Source organism: Eulemur rufifrons, chromosome 24 (assembly GCF_041146395.1).
Source record: "Eulemur rufifrons isolate Redbay chromosome 24, OSU_ERuf_1, whole genome shotgun sequence".
Classification (NCBI taxonomy): domain Eukaryota; kingdom Metazoa; phylum Chordata; class Mammalia; order Primates; family Lemuridae; genus Eulemur; species Eulemur rufifrons.
Genome location: NC_091006.1, coordinates 16,557,134 through 16,576,656, shown reverse-complemented (window position 1 = coordinate 16,576,656; position 19,523 = coordinate 16,557,134). Strand labels below are relative to the sequence as shown.

At 39.1% G+C, this 19,523-nt stretch overlaps 1 protein-coding gene across 1 annotated transcript; it reads right to left on the bottom strand.

Annotated features, from left to right (window-relative positions):
* Window positions 1–277: 277 nt before the first annotated feature.
* Window positions 278–18,411, bottom strand: LOC138374240 (zinc finger protein 880-like). Its single transcript, XM_069456950.1, has 7 exons — window positions 18,367–18,411; window positions 15,675–15,801; window positions 15,224–15,352; window positions 7,294–8,125; window positions 6,978–7,125; window positions 5,891–6,725; window positions 278–294 (listed from the first exon to the last, which is right to left on the bottom strand). Exons 1-7 carry the CDS (start codon window positions 18,379–18,381, stop codon window positions 278–280), a joined length of 2,103 nt encoding a protein of 700 aa, XP_069313051.1. The 5' UTR covers window positions 18,382–18,411.
* Between the last annotated feature and the right edge of the window lie 1,112 nt (window positions 18,412–19,523).

Sequence of the window (19,523 nt, the reverse complement as noted above, 5' to 3'; positions counted from 1 at the left end):
CTTGGAGATCCTCACAAGAAACTTGTAATTGGTTTTGGTAATTAGCAACTGGAACAAAGTTTTAAAGAAATTTTTTCAGCTCCTGAAGTTTGCATTGTCATGGCCACTATAGATGAAATGATAATTGCAGTTCTGAGGGGAGATGAAGTCACAGAATCACAAACCACTATCTCAGTGTCTGACTGCCTCCTTCCCCCGTGGGCTAGCTGTGCGACCTTCACACTGAGTCAACCATCCTAGCAATTGGAAGGAGGCCAATGAGTACTGTGTTTGTACGTTAGTCTGAGAGGCAGTCTGTAAGGAAAAAAGACAAAGTGCTCATGTCTGAAAAGGGATTTTTCTTGGGTAGAAACAGATCCAGTGCCAAAGCGAGAGAGGGAGGAGAAGTAATTCCTTTGTGATGAGCTGTGATAATAAAGGGAACTGAGGGTCCTAGACCCTACCTGAATCCCTGATGGCTTCTAATGTAATTTAAGGAAATCCTCTTTGAGGATGATTGTTGGTAAATAATTCCAGTGATAATAAAATGTGATGTTTAGGCTGTTCAATGATTATAGTCATGAAATCAATCTCCTATTCATAATACCTTACATGAATCACAGACTAAATTTATAGCATTAGAGGCATGCTTACAATGCAGACTAGTTTGAAACTATAAGAATTACATCATCCTGTTCAGAAAACATGTATCTTAATTTGTTTCTAGAATTAAAATAATTCCCCTTTAATCTAATTCTGCATATATGATGCACTTAAGGAGACAGTAATTATGTCTCTACGGGAAACATCTCTGCCGTGATAATTATGGTGAGGCTGATTTCCCTCTTGAAAATAGGGAAGCAGCATCTAAGGAAAAGTTAACTCTATAATTGTGGGTTTTAGACAACAGTTGTCAGAACCAAATATATCTTGTGTTATTTTCTCTGGTTTAAAAATATTGCAGTATCAAATTCAAGTGGACTATTCATTTTCCTATAATTTTAATTTATACAATTTATAAGATTTCATGTGCTCCAGAGTCCATCTTGCATATGCCTCTTGTGTTTTAATATATTTCAACAAATCTTGTTTCACTAATAGTTTCAGTTAACTCATGCATCAATAAGAAATTGATGAGTAAACAATCACAAATTAGTAATAATTTACTTTCTACCCTACAATACTTTATTACTTATGTGTCATATGTATCATACTTCAGCGGCAAAGTAATATTTTCCAATAAGTTCTTTGATAGATACTACTGTATTTTTCCTCTTGGCATGAGAGTAAATGAGTCTTCCAGCTGCTACACTAATATTGAGCTGATCTTGCATTAAATCCAACTTGCTTATGGGGTAGTTTCCTTTAGGATTTCACTGTAAGAAGTGTATCTGTATTTTATTAGTATCTCTAAAGCTTCGTTTATATTTGATATTGAACTATACAATATACAAAAATAAAAACTTGCTAAAACCCAAGTTATGAGACAAAATACTGTGTGCTATAAAATGTCAAAGTATAAAGAAGAAACTAAACATAGTTTCAGATTATTTGAAAATACACGTGACATGGTTAATGTAGCATACTGTTTAATAGGACTGGTTTTGCAGTCTAACCAGTTGAAGTCTCCACTCTGCCCCTTATCAGTAAAATTAGATCATATAACCTCTTTGTATCTAAGTTGTTCTTATATTTACAAGGAAAATAACACCAGTGACTACACCATATAGTTATAAAAATCAGAGAAGGTACCACAGGTACCTTGATTATACCAGTGATTCAAATACTGTAAGTGGCCGGGCACGGTGGCTCACGCCTGTGATCCTAGCACTCTGGGAGGCCGAGGTGGGTGGATCGTTTGAGCTCAGGACTTCGAGACCAGCCTGAGCAAGAGCCAGACCCCATCTCTACTAAAAATAGAAAGAAATTATATGGACATCTAAAAATATATATAGAAAAAATTAGCTGACACCATGCATGGCACTCTAGCCTGGGCAACAGAGTAAGACCGTCTCAAAAAAAAAAAAAAAAAAAAATTCTATAAGTGCTATTTGGTATTCAAGTCTGAGAAGCTTCTTAACAAAACAAACCCTTAAGTATTTCTCAGTGGAAATACTGGATTTCGGTTGATATGATCAATGTAGCCCACACTTCACATTCCTATGCACGATCCTCTGGTTCTCAAGATGGTATCAGTTACTGAGAATTGGCAGAATGGCCTTCGGGGATTTGTCAATAGGAATGGTCTGCTTATCTCAGATTATATAGTTGGAAACCAGGCAATTTCTCTCTTAGTTATCATGATCTTTTCCTTTATTTACTGAGTGCAGGTTAATATATTGTCTTTACAAAAAACCTAGTCAGGTTCAAGTCTCTACTCTGCCACTAAGCAGATGTAAATTCAGACAGATCACTTAACCTGCTCTTATCTAATTTCTTCTTGTATTTATGCAAAAAATTATACCAGTCAATCTATCATACAGTTATGAAAATCAAAGAAGATAGCATATGCTTGGCACTGTATCAGTGATTCCTATGGAGTAAGTGAAATTCTGGCATGGTAAGTGAAATAAGAAATCATTGCAGATGGCTTTCAATCCTGACAGACTAAAGACATAGTGTTACTCTTTGTTATTAAAATGCCACGATGAGATGGGATAGGCCTGAGTTGATAGGAAAACATGACTCATTCAGAGTTTTAAAAAAACCTAAATTTTATTATATTTTAAGTAAACTGTATCAGTGTGATACAATAATTTAAACACGAATTCTACACATACACAGTGAATTCTTTTCTTTTCTCTCATAATTGTACTATTCAATTATCAAGAATAAGACTAATTTGTCATTATTCTTTGATATGCAACAGCTATTTCCTTTCAAAAGTTACAATGACCATAATTTCATCTCCACTATTTCAACCACATAAACAGTCCCTATTCCCATGAAAATCTCAATCTTTCAGTGTTATGGCTTTCTTTGTTTCGTGGTCACCTGGCAGAGTAATTACTTCTGTCAATCCAGAGACCCTCAGTTGTACCAATAAACCCGTTGAAGAGGATCATAAATACACTAGTTATGATAATTTGCAACAGTTGTACATATATATTCTGTGCCCATCTGTGCTCTCAAAGTCATAAAATACTGTATCTTAAAATTCAGTGTCCTTGTTCTTCCAGGAAACATGGATATGAATGATCCCCATCAAATGAAATAGGTCCTTTCATCTTACTGATTCTTTCCCAGAGACATTCATGGTGATACATAAAAAGCACATAACAAAAAAAGCACATCGGCCAGGCGTGGTGGCTCACACCTGTAATCCTAGCACTCTGGGAGGCCGAGGTGGGCAGATCGTTTGAGCTCAGGAGTTCGAGACCAGCCTGAGCAAGAGTGAGACCCCATCTCTACTAAAAATAGAAAGAAATTATATGGACAGCTAAAAATATATATGAAAAATTAGCCGGGCATGGTGGTGCATGCCTGTAGTCCCAGCTACTCGGGAGGCTGAGACAGGAGGATCCCTTGAGCCCAGGAGTTTGAGGTTGCTGTGAGCTAGGCTGACGCCACGGCACTCTAGCCCGGGCAACAGAGTGAGACTCTGTCTCACAAAAAAAAAAAAAAAAAAGCACATCAACAAATTTCAAACTTTGGGATGAAAAACATCAAAAGTCATATAAGGGCCGGGCGCGGTGGCTCACGCCTGTAATCCTAGCACTCTGGGAGGCCGAGGTGGGCGGATCGTTTGAGCTCAGGAGTTCGAGACCAGCCTGAGCAAGAGCGAGACCCCACCTCTACTAAAAATAGAAAGAAATTATATGGACAGCTAAAAATATATATAGAAAAAAATTAGCCGGGCATGGTGGCGCATGCCTGTAGTCCCAGCTACTAGGGAGGCTGAGACAGGAGGATCGCTTGAGCTCAGGAGTTTGAGGTTGCTGTGAGCTAGGCTGACGCCACGGCACTCACTCTAGCCTGGGCAACAGAGTGAGACTCTGTCTCAAAAAAAAAAAAAAAAAAAAAAGTCATATAAGGCTTTTTGGCTAGGCTTGGTGGTTCACACCTGTAATCCTAGCATTTTGGGAGGCCAAGGCAGGACTGCTTGAGGCCAGGAGCTTGAGACCAGCCTAAGCAATACAGTAAAACCTTGTCTCTACAAAAAATTTAAAAATTAGCCAGGCGTGGTAGTGCACACCTGTACTCCCAGACAGTCGGGAGCCTGAGGCAGGAGGCTAGACTGAGCCCAAGAATTTGAGGCTGCAGTGAGGTATGATGACACCACTGCACTCCAGCCTGGGTGACAGAGTAAGCTGCTATAATATAATATAATATAAAATAAAATAAATAAAATAAAATAAAATAAGAGAAAATAAAAGATGAAGTAATCTAGGCTTTTCAAGAAACCACAAAAAAAAGAACAGCAGGCTGGGCGCGGTGGCTCACACCTGTAATCCTAGCACTCTGGGAGGCCGAGGCGGGTGGATCGTTTGAGCTCAGGAGTTCGAGACCAGCCTGAGCAAGAGCGAGACCCCGCCTCTACTATAAATAGAAAGAAATTGGCCAAACAACTAAAAATAGAAAAAAATTAGCCGGGCATGGTGGCACGTGCCTGTAGTCCCAGCTACCTGGGAGGCTGAGGCAGGAGGATCCCTTGAGCCCAGGAGTTTGAGGTTGCTGTGAACTAGGCTGACACCAAGGCACTCTAGCCTGGGCAACAGAGTGAGACTCTGTCTCAAAAAAGAAAAAAAAAAGAAGGTGACCGCCATTCCCCATGCATTATTTCTACCACATCATCAGTCCCTAATAATCTATTACTCACTTCCCATAAAAATTCCAGTGTCTGTAGATTGTATCCTGATCTATTTCGGTGAATCAGTAGGACATTTCCTTCCTGTAACCCACTATGCCCTTCTTTCAGAAGAAACGTGAGCTGAAATGCATTAAGAATGATGACTGATATCACAGTTTTGTTATTCTCTGCCTACTGTCATCCTCTCTATATCAGTAAATGTTTAATCTCAAAGGAGAAGGCATGGTAGCTCATATCTATATCCCAGCACTATGGGAGACAGACTTGGGAGAACTGCTTGAGTCCAAAGTTCAAAACTAGCCTGGAAAACATACTGAGACCTCATCTCTAAAAAAATTTAAAAAATTAGCTGCTCCAGCTGGTGTGCACCTGTTTTGCCAGCTATCCGCAAGAAAGACAGCTTCAGCCTTTTGAGTGCGCAATGAGCTGTGATCACATCACTGCATTCCCTGGGCAACAGAACAAAACACTATCCCTGTTAAAAAAAAAAAACAAAAAAAAAAAAATTTTTTTATATATATACATGAAAGGACTGTTGGAAAGTACCCAGCCATTATTAATATAATGAGAACATATTACATGGCTGGATACTTTCCACACAGACCTTGCATTTACCTCAAAAGACAGTGTCCTTTTTCTTCCAAGAAACGAGATACAAATGATCCTAAGTAATCAGTTTAGACCCCCGGACACCACAGTGAAACCTCAGTAAGGAAGGCATAGGAAGAGATTTGAAAGTTCAGGCTGAAAGTCTTAAGGAGTAAAGCAGCCTTTTGAAAGAACCCCAAATAATTAAATATTGCATAAACTAAATACAACAGACCATTTCCACGTCCTTTCACCCTTGACATACATCATGTTATAAGAGGAAACACATTTTGACTTGTAATTATTCTCCAGAGGGTAATATCATGGATTATTTCTTGTATAAATCCTTGATGTTCTAAAGTAATGGTCTTTGGGTATTAGTATTGGCCTCACCATAAACACTTCATTTGCATGGTTGCATTCAAGATGTACATTTTGATGTCTTGTAAGGATTCTCTCATAAATGAATTCTCTGATGCTGTGTAAGGTTTGAACTGCAAGTAAAAAGCTTACCACACACATTACATTTGCAAGGTTTCTCTCCAGTATGACTTCTCTGATGAACTGTAAGGCACATCTTGTACCTGAAGGCCTCTCCACATACATTACATTTGTAAGGTTTCTCTCCAGTATGAATTTTCTGATGAACTGTAAGGGATATCTGGTGCCAGAAGGTCTTGCCACATTCATTACATTTGTAAAGTTTATCTCCGTTATGGATAACCTTATGGAGATCAAGGCTTGAACGCAAATTAAATGCTTTGCCACATCCACTACATTTGTAAGATTTCTCTCTATTATGAATATTCCGATGTCGTGCAAGCTGTGAACTGCACCTAAAGACCTGGGCACATTCAGTACATTTGTAAGGTTTCTCTCCAGTATGGATTAGCATGTGAGTAGTATGGCTAAAACGTGTACGAAATGCTTTCCCACATTCATTACATTTGTAAGGTTTCTCTCCAGTATGAATACTGCAATGTTTTGCAAGATGTGATTTCACCCTGAATGCCCTGCCACATTCATTACATTGGTAAGGTTTCTCTCCAGTATGAATACTGTGATGGTTTGCAAGGAGTGATTTCAGCCTGAAGGCCTTGCCACATTCATTACATTTGTAAGGTTTCACTCCAGTATGAATATTGCAATGTTGTGCAAGATTTGATCTCAGCCTGAAGGCTCTGCCACATTCATTACATTTGTAAGGTTTTTCTCCAGTATGAATATTGTGATGTGCTGCAAGGTTTGTACTAGATGTGAAGACCTTGCCACATTCATTACATTTGTATGGTTTATCTCCAGTATGAATATTGCAATGTTGTACAAGATTTGATCTCAACCTGAAGGCCTTGCCACATTCTCTACATATGTAAGGTTTTTCTCCAGTATGAACAGTCTGATGTGATGCAAGGGTTGTACTATATTTGAAGACCTTGCCACATACATTACATTTGTAAGGTTTCTCTCCAGTGTGACTTCTGTGATGAACTGTAAGGGATATTTTGTGCCTGAAGGCCTTGCCACATGCATTACATTCGTAAGGTTTCTCTCCAGTGTGACTTCTCTGATGAACTGTAAGGGATACCTTGTGCCTGAAGACCCTGCCACAAGCATTACATTTGTAAGGTTTCTCTCCAGTATGAATTTTCTGATGACCTGTAAGGGATGTCTTGTGCCTGAAGGCCTTGCCACATTCATTACATTTGTAAGGTTTATCTGCATTATGGATAACTTTATGGATATCAAGGCTTGAATGAAAACTAAATGCTTTGCCACGTCTACTACCTTTATAAGGTTTCCCTCCATTATGAATATTCTGATGTTGAGTAAGGTATGAATTGCAAGTGAAGACCTTGCCACATTCATCACATTTGTAAGGTTTCTCTCCAGTATGGATTAGCAGATGAGTAGTATACCTTGAACGTGCACGAAATGCTTTGCCACATTCATTACATTTGTAAGGTTTCTCTCCAGTATGAATACTGCAATGTTGTGCAAGAGCTGATTTCACGCTGAATGCCTTGCCACATTGGTGACATTTGTAAGGTTTCTCTCCAGTATGAACACTGTGATGCTTTGCAAGGTGTGATTTCTGCCTGAAGGCCCTGCCACATTCATTACATTTGTAAGGTTTCTCTCCAGAATGAATATTAAAATGTTGTGCAAGATTTGATTTCACCCTGAAGGCCCTTCCACATTCATTACATTTGTAAGGCTTCTCTCCTGTATGAATACTGTTATGGTTTGCAAGGTATGATTTCCGACTAAAGGCTTTGCCACATTCATTACACTTGTAAGGCTTCTCCCCACTATGAATTCTCTGATGTTCTACAAGAGTTGAATTGCGTCTGAAGGCCTTGCCACACTCGTTACATTTGGAAGGTGTTTCTCCAGTAAGGATTACTGGATCGATATTAAGGCTTGAAGACACAATAAAGGCTTTGCCATGCTCATTACGTCTGTAACGTTTTCCCCTAATGTTTGCTTTCTGTTCTTGTGTAAGTAATGGAGAATCAACAAAACCATTCCTATATTTATTAAATATGTGGGTTTTGATATTAAAAGGAATGCTTTGCAGAGGTGAAAATAAGGAAATATGGTTGATAGACTCCTCAACTTGATTACATTCATAGATTTTCCCTTCAGACTGAAATAGCTGCGCTTTGGGCAGATGGAACTGAAAGCGTACTCCAACTTGATTTTTAATAGGCTTGTTTCCTGCATTGCTTTCCAACACACAGCTCCTCCCTGGGAAAAAAAGAAAAGAATGGAACTTGAACCTATGGATCTGTCATGTCTAGGGTCTGGGAGAAAAGACTAGAATCTGCTCACTTGGACATTGCAAGCAGTATCAGAACACTTTGTTTATCACATAGGCAGTAGTGAAAACGAGGTGAGGTGATGTACTGGGGACAGTGGGGGTCTCTAGGAGCCAGGAGGAGTAAGGTCAGTTTCTGAGAGATTATGAGCATGGATATAGAATAGAAATCTAAAGCTTCTGAAAACAAAAGCACGGTTCAGCTTCTCAAGGAAAATAAGACATTTAAAGGAAACTTTTTAAGTATTAGTAATAGTACATCAAAAAAGCCAGGGAAGATATATCACCAGAAAAGGAATGGGTGCTCCTTGATCCTTTAAAATAGGTTGGGAGAGGTGGCTGTTTTACCAATACCCAAACCTACACTAAAAATTGCAAGGCCTACAAAAAGCCAGGGAAGTATAGCCAAATAAAAGAGACAATGCAAAAAGAGAAACTACTGTAAAATATAATTTCTGGAGTTGCAATACAATAACTGAAGTAAAGATTCACCAGGGAGTTCAACAGGAGACTGATAAGGGCAGAGGAAAGAATGAGCATATTTGAAGATAGTTTATTCAAAATTATTTTCTCCAAAGAGCAAAAAGAAAACCTAATGACGAAAACAAACAAATCCTAATAGATTTTTGGGATACTATCATATGAAACAATATACAAACTATGGGAGTTTCATAAAGAGAAGAGAAAAGAATCGGAAATCGCAACTGAAGAAATAATGACCAAAACGTCCCAAATTTTAGGACAGAATTGGATACACAAATTGAAGAAACATCACCATTCTATCTGAAAGTACCCAAGGACACTCAAAAGAGACACATTATGAATAAATTATCAAAAGTTAAAGAAGAAACGATCATGAAAGTAACAAGAGAAGAGAGACTTGTCATATACAAAGGGAACTATATAAGACTGCATTTTTCAACAGAAACCTTGCCTGCTAGAAGACCATGGGATAATATATTTCAAGTGCTTTTAAAAATTGGCAAGCAAGAATACTATATTTAATGAAACTCTCATGCAAAAATAAAAGAGAAATTTTGAATTTCTTAGAGAAATTGTTGAGAGAGTTCATCGGTACTCTAAACCTGTCAGTCAAGAAATGCAAATTTGAGTCCTTCAAGATCAAGGAAAAGGTCCCCAAAGAGTATTCTTATGAAAATATAAAGTTCTCCATTAAAGGTCAATAAAAGATCAAATATACAAACAGGTACTTTTCATTTGTAAGATCACATTTAATATTTTCCTAGTATTTGAAAGATGAAATTATTTATTTATATGTATTAATTTATATAAGTATAAATAAATGGTAACACAACATATAGAAGCAATTTCTGACAGCAATTAAGTGAGAGCAAAGCTGTAAAAGAATGCTTTTTGTACATAACTGAAATTAAGCTGTTAACATTTTAAAATTGAATGTTATAACTTTACCATGTTGTATGCGTCTGCAAGGGTAAATACAAAAAAAAAAAAAACCTATAGAAAATACATAAAAAAAGGTGAGATAGGAATCAAAGCATGCCACTACAAAGAACAATCAACAAGACACACAGGAGGCCATAGGAAGAAATGAAAGACAAAAAAATCTAGAAGATGCTATAGGATGTACAGATAATATGTGACAAAATGGCACTAGTAAGGCCTTCCTTATAACCAATTACTTCAAATCAAATCTTGCAATCAGTAGAAAACAGGATCCAACTAAATCCTGTCCAAAAGAGACTCCCTTGAACTATAAGGACATACATACCCTGAAAGTGAGAGGATGCAAAAAGATAGTTCATGCAAATGGTAACCAGCAGAGAGGGGAGGTGGTCACAGTAACATCAGAGAGGAGAGGATTTTACTCTAAAAGTATTATAAGAGACAAAAGTTATAAAATGATGAAAGGGTCAATTCACCAAGAAGATATAACTATTATAAATATATAGGCACCAAACATAATAGCCCCTAAGAATAGAATGGAAACACTGACAAAATTCAAAGGAGAAATAGACACATTCACAATATACTAGTAGACTTCAATATCCCATTTTCAAATGGATAGAACCAGATAGAAGAAAACATAGGACTAAAATACCACTGTGGACAATTGGACAAAACAGACTCATAGAGAACACACCACCTAATAACAGCAGAAAACAAATTTCTCTGAAGCACCTATGGAACAATTTCCAGAATACCCCTCATGTTAGCACACAGAACAACTTTTTAACAACTTAGAAAGACTGAAAGTATTTGAATTCATTTCCACGGTAATGAAATAAAACTAGAAATTTAAATAAGGAAAACTAGAAAAGCCACATACATATGCAAGTTACCCAACACACATAAAAAACCGATTTGTCAAAAAAGAAATCACAGAGGAAATTAGGAAACATCTTGATACAAAGGACAAGGAAAACATAACATACCACAACTTATGAAATGACACAAAAATTGCTGGGAAAGATATTTATAACTATCTATGCCACATTAAAAATAAACAACATTCATATATAAACAACATAACTTTATACCTCAGTGCAATAGAACAAACTAAACACTATGGAAGAAGAACGGAGGAAAGAGTAAAGATTACAAAACAAATGAAATATGAAATAGAGAATCGAAAAGCACTAGAGAAAGTCGCAAAGCAAAGAGATCTTACGTTGAACAATGAAAAGACTGACAAACCCACAGCCAGATTAACTAAAATATAAAAAACCAGAAGACTCAGGTGACTAAAATTAGAAACGGAGAAGGAAACATTACAATCAATTCTATATAAATGAAAAGGAAATTAAGGGAGTAAGATTGAACAACTGTATGACAACCAATTTGATAACCAAGAAAAAAATGGATTAATTTCTAGAAGTACACAACTTACCAAGACTTAAGCACAAAGATGAAAATCTAAACACACCAGTAACAAATGAGATAGATTCAATGATCAAATACCTCCCAGCAAAGAAAAGCACTAAACCAGATGACTGCAATGTAAAATTTTACCAAATAGTGAAAAAAGAATACCAATACTCCTTAAAACCTTCCATTAGTTGACAAAAAGCAAATACTTCCAAACTCAATCAATCAGGCTAGTATTACTTTGACAGCAAAGACAAAGGTCCTAAAAGAAAAGCAAATTACAGAATAATATTCCTAAATAATCTATTGCAAAAATCCTCAACAAAATGTGAGCAACATAAATTCAGCAGTACGTTGAAAAGAATCACACATCACAACCAAGTGGGACTATATGGTCAACTGATGTTCAATAAGGGTGCCAAGACCATGCAAAGGGGAAAGGATAATTCCTTCAACAAATATTGCTAAGGAAACTGGATATTCACATGTAAAGGAAGAAAGGTGGACCCTTACTCTATACCATATGAAAAAATTTACTTATCCTGGATTCATGACCTAAATATAAGAACTAAAATTCAAAATTCTTAGAAGAAATTACACATAAAGAGCTTTATGAGATTGGATTCAACAACGATTTCCTGGATATAACACCAATACACAGAAAACAAGGTAAAAATACTCACTAAGATGTTTATTTTCAAAAATAATAAAAAAAGAACACCAGAAAATAAGAAATGTTGGCAAGAATACAGAGAAATAAGACTTGAGCCCTGTTGGGAATGTAATATGGTGCAACCACTATACAAACAAGTATGACATTTCTTTGAATAATTCAAAATTGAATTACCATATGAGCCAACAATTCCACATAAGGGCACATATTCAAAACAACTGAAGAGAGAAGCATCAACAGATATTTACAAACTCATGTTAATAGCAGCAGTCAAAATAACCACAAGGTAGAAGTGATCCAGATGTGCAACATCAGAAGAATGCATAAAGAAAACGTGGTATGTACATAAAAATGAAATTTATTCAGTCCTAAGGAAAAAAAAAAAAGAAAGAAATTCCATTACATGCTACAACAAGGAAGAACCTAGAGGACACTATGCCAAGTGAAATAAACCAGAAGTTAAAAGACAAATACTGTATGATTCCAGTATATGAGAGACCTAAAATTCATACAAACAGAACAGAATGGGGATGGGCAGAGAGGGAAACGGGGTGGAGAAAGTGAGTTTAAATATTTGTGGTAATCAAACAGATGTAAATTTAAATAATGTGAAAAACATGATCTATTTTAGCTCTGCTATGCTCATACAAAGTAAAATATCATAAAATTTCTTTGACAAACAAAAGGGCATGATGTCAGGAATCCCACTACTTTACATATTAGTACATGTAGAGTTGTGTTTGTGAATGAATGAAAGCTTATGTGCACATATTTAAAATGAATAAATTTGATTTCATAATTATCACCAGAATAACACAAATGACCTGAGCCACAGTGGACACAGCTCGCACTGAAGGGCACCGCTAGTAGCAGCAAAGAGCAGAAACGTTTCCTGGCAGTGGTGCGGACACCCAGGGACAAGGTCATCAGCAACATACGCAGCAAATAAGAGCCAGAGAACAGCAGGACAGCACCAGGCTGTGGGTTACCAGGGACCAGGTGAACATTACAGGAAATTCACATGGAAAGACAGGAAACAAAACAGTCTTCATATGTTAACTCAAGAATGTAACTCCCAGAACTTTAGTAATTTTGCAGAAAGTAAATTAAACAAAGGACCACAGGATAGTGGACAAAGGATTATGTTGCAAAGGAAAGTTTCCCAAAAAAATACTATGACATATTTAAAAATGAATTTGGTATGCCAAGATGGATGTGAGTGTGTATGTTGTCATGTATGGTTCCTAGCTTATTAAAGCCAGTCAGTCGGAGTTCCTGAAGGCTACACCTTGTGAGTGCTGACTGAAGTGCGTGGCAGCCTTGAAGACTGAGCCCTCAACCTGTGGGACTAACACCATCTCCAGGTAGAGTGATGGAATCCAACCTAACAGCATCTAGCTGGTGTCTGCTGCAGAACTGATTATTTGCTTGTTGGTGGGCAGAATCCCTCGCATTTGGTCAAAAAGTTTTGTTCCTATTATTGTGTGGTGGGAGAGCAGAAGAAGACACAGTTTGAGTTTTTCCCATCAAATGTAATAAATTACACTAAGTCAATTTTAATGATATTTCTGGGGCTAAGAGATTAACAATTTTGAAAACGTATATTCTTGGTATTAAAAATTCCCAATGTAAACACTGTGATAAATTAAAATGACAAAAGTATACTTTAATACTAGGTATGAAGTCAGGTAAAACAAAAGAAAACTATTTAAATTACCTATTCAAAAACTTTTGAAGTTAGTATAAGTTTTAGAGAAACTCCTGCTGGGCAACACTCTCTGTAGTAAACAATGAAATGTTCTAAAACATGTGAATCAACAGACATTCTCGGACACGACAGTCCCACACACCACAGATATGAAAAAAATGAACACAAAGAGTATCATACAAAATAGGGAATGTATAATTAATAAATAAATACAAACTAAGTTCATTTATAACATGGAAATGTACAAGATGAAAGTCACAGTGGCTTGAAGAAACCACAGTGGACGTAAAACCAGAGACATCACTCCAGTGAGCTATGCTGCCCATGTGCAACTGAGGATCCCAGAAAGCACCTTTCTGTTGACTGCCTTTCCCGTTCCGCTGAGTAACAGAGGAGACAACTGCCTCCTGTCACATACATGAGTAAAGTTGGATAAAACAGAATTGAAGAATGGCGGAGGGACCTTGTGAAATAAGAAGAAATACATACACTGGTCTCCTCCCCAGTTCCTGACATAGGCTCCTAATAACTTGGAATTTCCCGGTTGAGAGGAGTGGGACGTGTTCTGATGAGGCAACTCTTGTGGTCGCCTGGATGGAGGCTGGTCACCAGAAAGACAAGGCAATGATTAGAAGCCTGAAACTTTAAGCTCCAAGCACCATTTTCCAGGAAGGGGAGAGGGCCTGAAAACTGAGTTGATATCAATCATGCCTACGTGACGAAGGCCTCCATGAAGAACCCTGAATGAGGGGGTTATGACAGCTTCCAAATGCTGAACACATGGATGTACCTGCAGCGTGGCACACCGAGTGAATCTTCCATGTGCCTTGCCTGCCCTGTGATCTCTTCATCTGGCTGTTCATCTGTAGCCTCTGAAATATCCTTTTTAATGAACTAATAAACAAAGAAAGGGTTTCACTGAGTTCTGAGAGCAAATTAATCAAACCTGAGTAGGGGGTCAAGGAACCCCCAATTTATAGCTGGTTGGTCAGGGTATGTGACAATCTACTATTTGTGCTCAGTGTCTAAGGTGGGGGGTGGGCGTGGGGGCTCAGCCCTTAGCCTGTGGGATGTGACTCTAACTCTAGGTAGACAGGCTAACAAATGAATTACAGAAAACACATTTGATGTGCCCTGAAAATCAGTTGTTGGTGGGGAGAAATCCCCACACGTTTTAGTGACCAGAAGTGAAGACATTTTGTGTTGAGAGGAATGTGATAGGAGGAAAAACACTTTGCCTTTTGCTTATCTCAAAAAGAACTGAATAGGCAGAGAGGGCTGGAGACAGCTCCGTGCAGTTTTTGGGCCCCAGATGCAAAGGAAGAGCAGCCAGTGTTTTTCGATCTCCTGATTAGGTCTTCCAAGTACAAGAAACGGGGTGGAACCTGAATAGGTCAAGGCATCAGGTCTATAGAGGCCTCAGCTCTGACCTACACAGGGAACTGGGCATCAGATGGAATCAAGTACAGAAGGAGACACCACAGGGGAAAGAGAACCCTTAGAAATGTGCCACACAGAGTGAGGGGACCAAAGAGTTCACGGAAGCTAGGTGACAGGGTGTTCTCCACCATGATACAGACTTCACCTTTATCTATGTTTGAGCTGCAGCACCACTGGAGGGCGACAGGAAAAATTATTAAAGGTCAAAAGAACAGAACGATAAGTGGGAGCAAAGAAAGATTTCCATTCAGAGCTCACAGTACTTAAAACTTTTCATTTACCACAGAACTCTCCTACATGCAGAGTTTCCCACACCCTGGTTAATGGTGCTGCTTCCACTGTGCCCACCTGAGCTCTTACCTGAGTTCACACCTTTGGTCCATTCCCCCCCATCTGGGTTTCTTGCTGTTTTCACTTCACTCTCCACAGTCCAGGGCTCTTTCCCTTGTTCCAACATGGAGATAACACTCAGGTCAAGAAGAGAAAGTCCTGCTTATAAAAAGAAAGACTCAAGAAATGCTGTGGCTTTTCCTAAATCTAAGACCTACATTTAGGTGGGAGAGAAGATATTATAAAAGGATGAAGAAAAATATTTCACAAATAGTACCACAAGAAGATGTACCATGAAGGGGGCATAGTATTTGATGAAAAGGGACATCTTAAGTCCAGAAAGCATTATGGAGCTTTCACTTCTGAGTCAATAAGGCTTCAATCTCAGTCGAGCAATGCAGGGGCTTCCAAGACTCACATAAGAGAAAATGCAAAGATATAGAAGGGCAGATCCCAACTTCTAGAGAAACATTATCCTCACCCAGGGAGACCAGGTTCCTGTAGTTCTCCAACATCACGGCCCTGTATAAAGCCCTCTGAGCAGGGTCCAGGCATTTCCACTCTTCATGAGAGAATTCTATGGCCACATCCCTGAATGTCAAGCATCCCTAAAAGGAAAAACGTATTTCACCAATGGGATATGGGAAGAATTCTTATCTTCACACAAAAGAGAAGAGAGTTTTAAGGATTGATTCATTTGAAATGAGCATTCTCACAGATCCATGTTAATGTATTTTTTAGCTAGTTATGTGTCCATAATTGTGTTTTATTATACTTTCCCATAAGAAGTTATGATAATCTCTAAATTAGTGTGAATTTCTCATTTTTGTGGACAACACAAGAAATACAAATATGTAAAAAGTTAACATAAGGTGATCTCTAAATCTCTATAGAGGTGTTAGATATTCTGTTTGAAACACCAAACAATATTCAGTACCTATCTGAACTAGAATATGAGTGGAATCTTCAAGATGACTGTGTCCATAGTGGCTTTAAAGAAAGATCAGAATTTTAAAACTGTGATGATGGCAGCAATAGCCACGCCGCAATTTTTTGACACATACAGTACGCTAGGAATTATTCTAAATACTTTACATGTACTACCTGCTGCAACAACAACAGCCCATGAGAGAAAGATCTGTTCCCATCTTAATGAAGAGACAACTGTGTCTCAGTCACTCCATGAAACTCGCGTCAGGTCTAAGAGTTAAAAATTCCAGAGTAAGCACCAAATCTGGTTGTCAAGATACCAGATTCTGGTTGTCAAGGTATAACAATCGAACCAAAAGGATCAAACAGTTAAGGAGCAGATCAGCATTAAAAGTAAATTGACAGGGAATTACCTCATTGAGAAAAGTTGAAACCGGTTCAAGGACAAAAACATGCAACTGCATAAAAAGGTCAGGTACATACATGTATGCTGGTAATATGTTATTAATCCTACTATCAACGAACTGGCATTACAGTGTAGCATAATTTTAAGGTCATGGCAAATATTTAAAACTGCAGTTAAAAATAATAAATTTATATGAAATGATGATGTGCCTTTGATAAAAACCACAGACTTGCTCATCCATGCCTGCCTTCACACACATCACACATACACACTTATATATATATGTGTATATTGATACATATCCACTGAAATAACAGGACGTGTCTCTGTGGAAAGATGGTCCTCTGCTGCCCACTGCACCAGGGGGTTTCAGGGAAAATAAACTCCTACAGGAAGACAAACTAGTGAATTTCTGACCATTTCTTCAGACCTCCCTCCACTCCTGGTGGAGCCCACACTAACGCTGCAGCAGTGGGGAGCTGGGTTGGACTGAGCCCCCCTCCGGGGCACAGACCCAGCCCTGACCAAACCCGATGCAGAGCACAGCCCCTCTCATCCCTCTGTGGATCACAGGCTGATCTCAGCCCTCAGCGAAGGAGGACACCATGTGTTAAGTACTAAATGCTGGACAAAGACTAGTGTGGAATCCCTTTTTTGATGGGGATATGTTCCAAGAGCCACAGAGCATATCTGAATCTGCATATAGTACTGAACCCTATGTACTATGTATGTTGAATGAATATCAATAAAATATTGAAAAGAAAAAATAGATGGTTTGCTAAATGACATATAAACCTATTATGACATTATTACGTGTAAACATGTGATCTGAAAATTGAACTATAAAATAGCAAAACAAAACATTTACTGATGAACTTTTGCCAGCCGGGCATGGAGGCTCACGCCTGTAATCCCAACACTTTAAGAGGCTGAAGGAGAGCGTTGCTTGAGGCCAGGAGTTTGACACCAGCCTGGGCAACACAGTGAGACCCTGTCTCTACAAAAAATTAAAAAAAAAAAAAAAAAAAAAAAATTAGCCAAGCCTGGTGGTATGTGCCTGTAGTCATAGCTACTTGGGAGGCTAAAGTGAGAGGATCACTTGAGCCCAGGAAATGGAGGTTGAGGGCCAGAGGGAGACCCAGTCGGGCTGGGGGGGCGGGGAAAGAAAGATTCCCTGCAGGAACACCACAGTCCGCAAAACCATATACTGAGAATGGCTGAATGAATCTCCTACTGTCAGACATCTATATTGACTTCTTATTTTAACACAGATGATGGAATAAAACAATCTCTCTTGCAGATGTCTCTCTGTGACACTTCATTTTATTCCTAGTCATTAAAAATTTGGCATCAGAAACACAGTGATTCACTTGTTTAGCTTCAAATGTAGTATAAAATCAGGCAGAAAAAAATCTCCCCTTATAGGTCTCCTTTTCCAGAATTTAGCAGAAATCAGTGCATGTTAACCCGAGACTTCCACGTGCAGTGTCTCTAGTCCTGGTCTACAGACAGCTGACAGTGCATCCAGATATGGGCCATAAACAGTCCCTGCTGCCCAACAGCACTGACACCACAGGGCCACACCTCGTCTCCAATCCGTGACTGGGCGAAGAGCCCTTCCCCGGACCATCCCCAGTGGAACCTCTTTCCTAGGTCATGTCATTGGGTTACCATGAGATGGAATGAAAGTGGAGATAAGAAGAACTGACAGAAGACATGGGACAGTGGGAGCAAACATGTCAGATAGGATGCTTCAGAGTCAGAGAAGACTAGCAACTCCAACGCCCGGCATTTCAGAAAAGGAGACTCAGAACATCCACTGAGAACATCACTTTACCTGAGTAAGATCCATCCCTGACTTATTTTCTTTCCTCTTCTTCCTCTTCTGGGTTTCTTCCTCACCCAGAGGACTCTTCAGAAGTCAATCCTGAACATCAAAAATATGTTGTTCAATGCTGAGAATCAACACATTCCCTTCCATTTCACTATTACGTGAAGAGGAAAGACTTCCATGTAAAAGACAGTCCTCTGCTGTTCATAACACCAGATGAGATGTAGGGACAATAAACTTCTACGGGACGAGAAATAAGTATGTTTTAGACCTGTGTCATCAGAGTTCACGCCCCTCCTAGTGAAACACACACACGCGCGCACACACACACGCTGCAGCAGCGGGGAGCTGGGCTGGACTGAGCTCCCCGCTAGGGCACAGATCCGGCCCTGACAAAACCCGATGCACAGCACGGCCCCTGTCACCCCTCCATTGATCACAGGCTGAGCTCAGCCCTCAGAAATCAAAGACAGAGCCTTGATACTCCACGCTGAATACAAAATAACATCAACTCTAAATATTACTAAGCATGGGCCCAACCTGTCTATGTGAATGGGAATCTCTAGTCAGAGGGCACCAGAGATGTATTTGCAAAATCCTTCCACTCAGAGGGGAAGTCCAGCACACCTTCCACCTCCTCTTCCCTCGGGCATATCTTGTCACCAGTATCTAGACCTTGGAAAGTGGAGGAGGAGAAAGGAACATGCAGAGCAGCCAATATGGACCAGAGCTGAGGATGTGGGTGCAGCTGGAATGTTATATGGAGGTTAGAAAACAGAAGTCCCCACCTAGAACGGGGTATCAGAACAAAGACTTGGGGAACAAAAGATACTTGTCACCCATAGCTGAGGGGCCAGAGAGTTCTAGGCAGAGGAGCAGCCCACATGAACGCTCTGAGGCAGGAGCCACCTTAACCCCAGGAAAAGGAAAGAGGCCTGTGTGGCTGGAGCAAAGCCAGCGAGGACGACACAAGCAGGAGATGACGCCAGAGAGGTCCTGGGGGAGCAGAGCAGGGAGGGCCCAGGTCTGCAAACATTTCTCTCCCACACCTCAAGAGAATTTTGGAAACGATGCACTTCCTCATCGATTTTAGGTAAACATATAATTTTTTCTTTAGTTTATGCATGAACACGTTTAAAATATAATTTTATATATTTTAAATA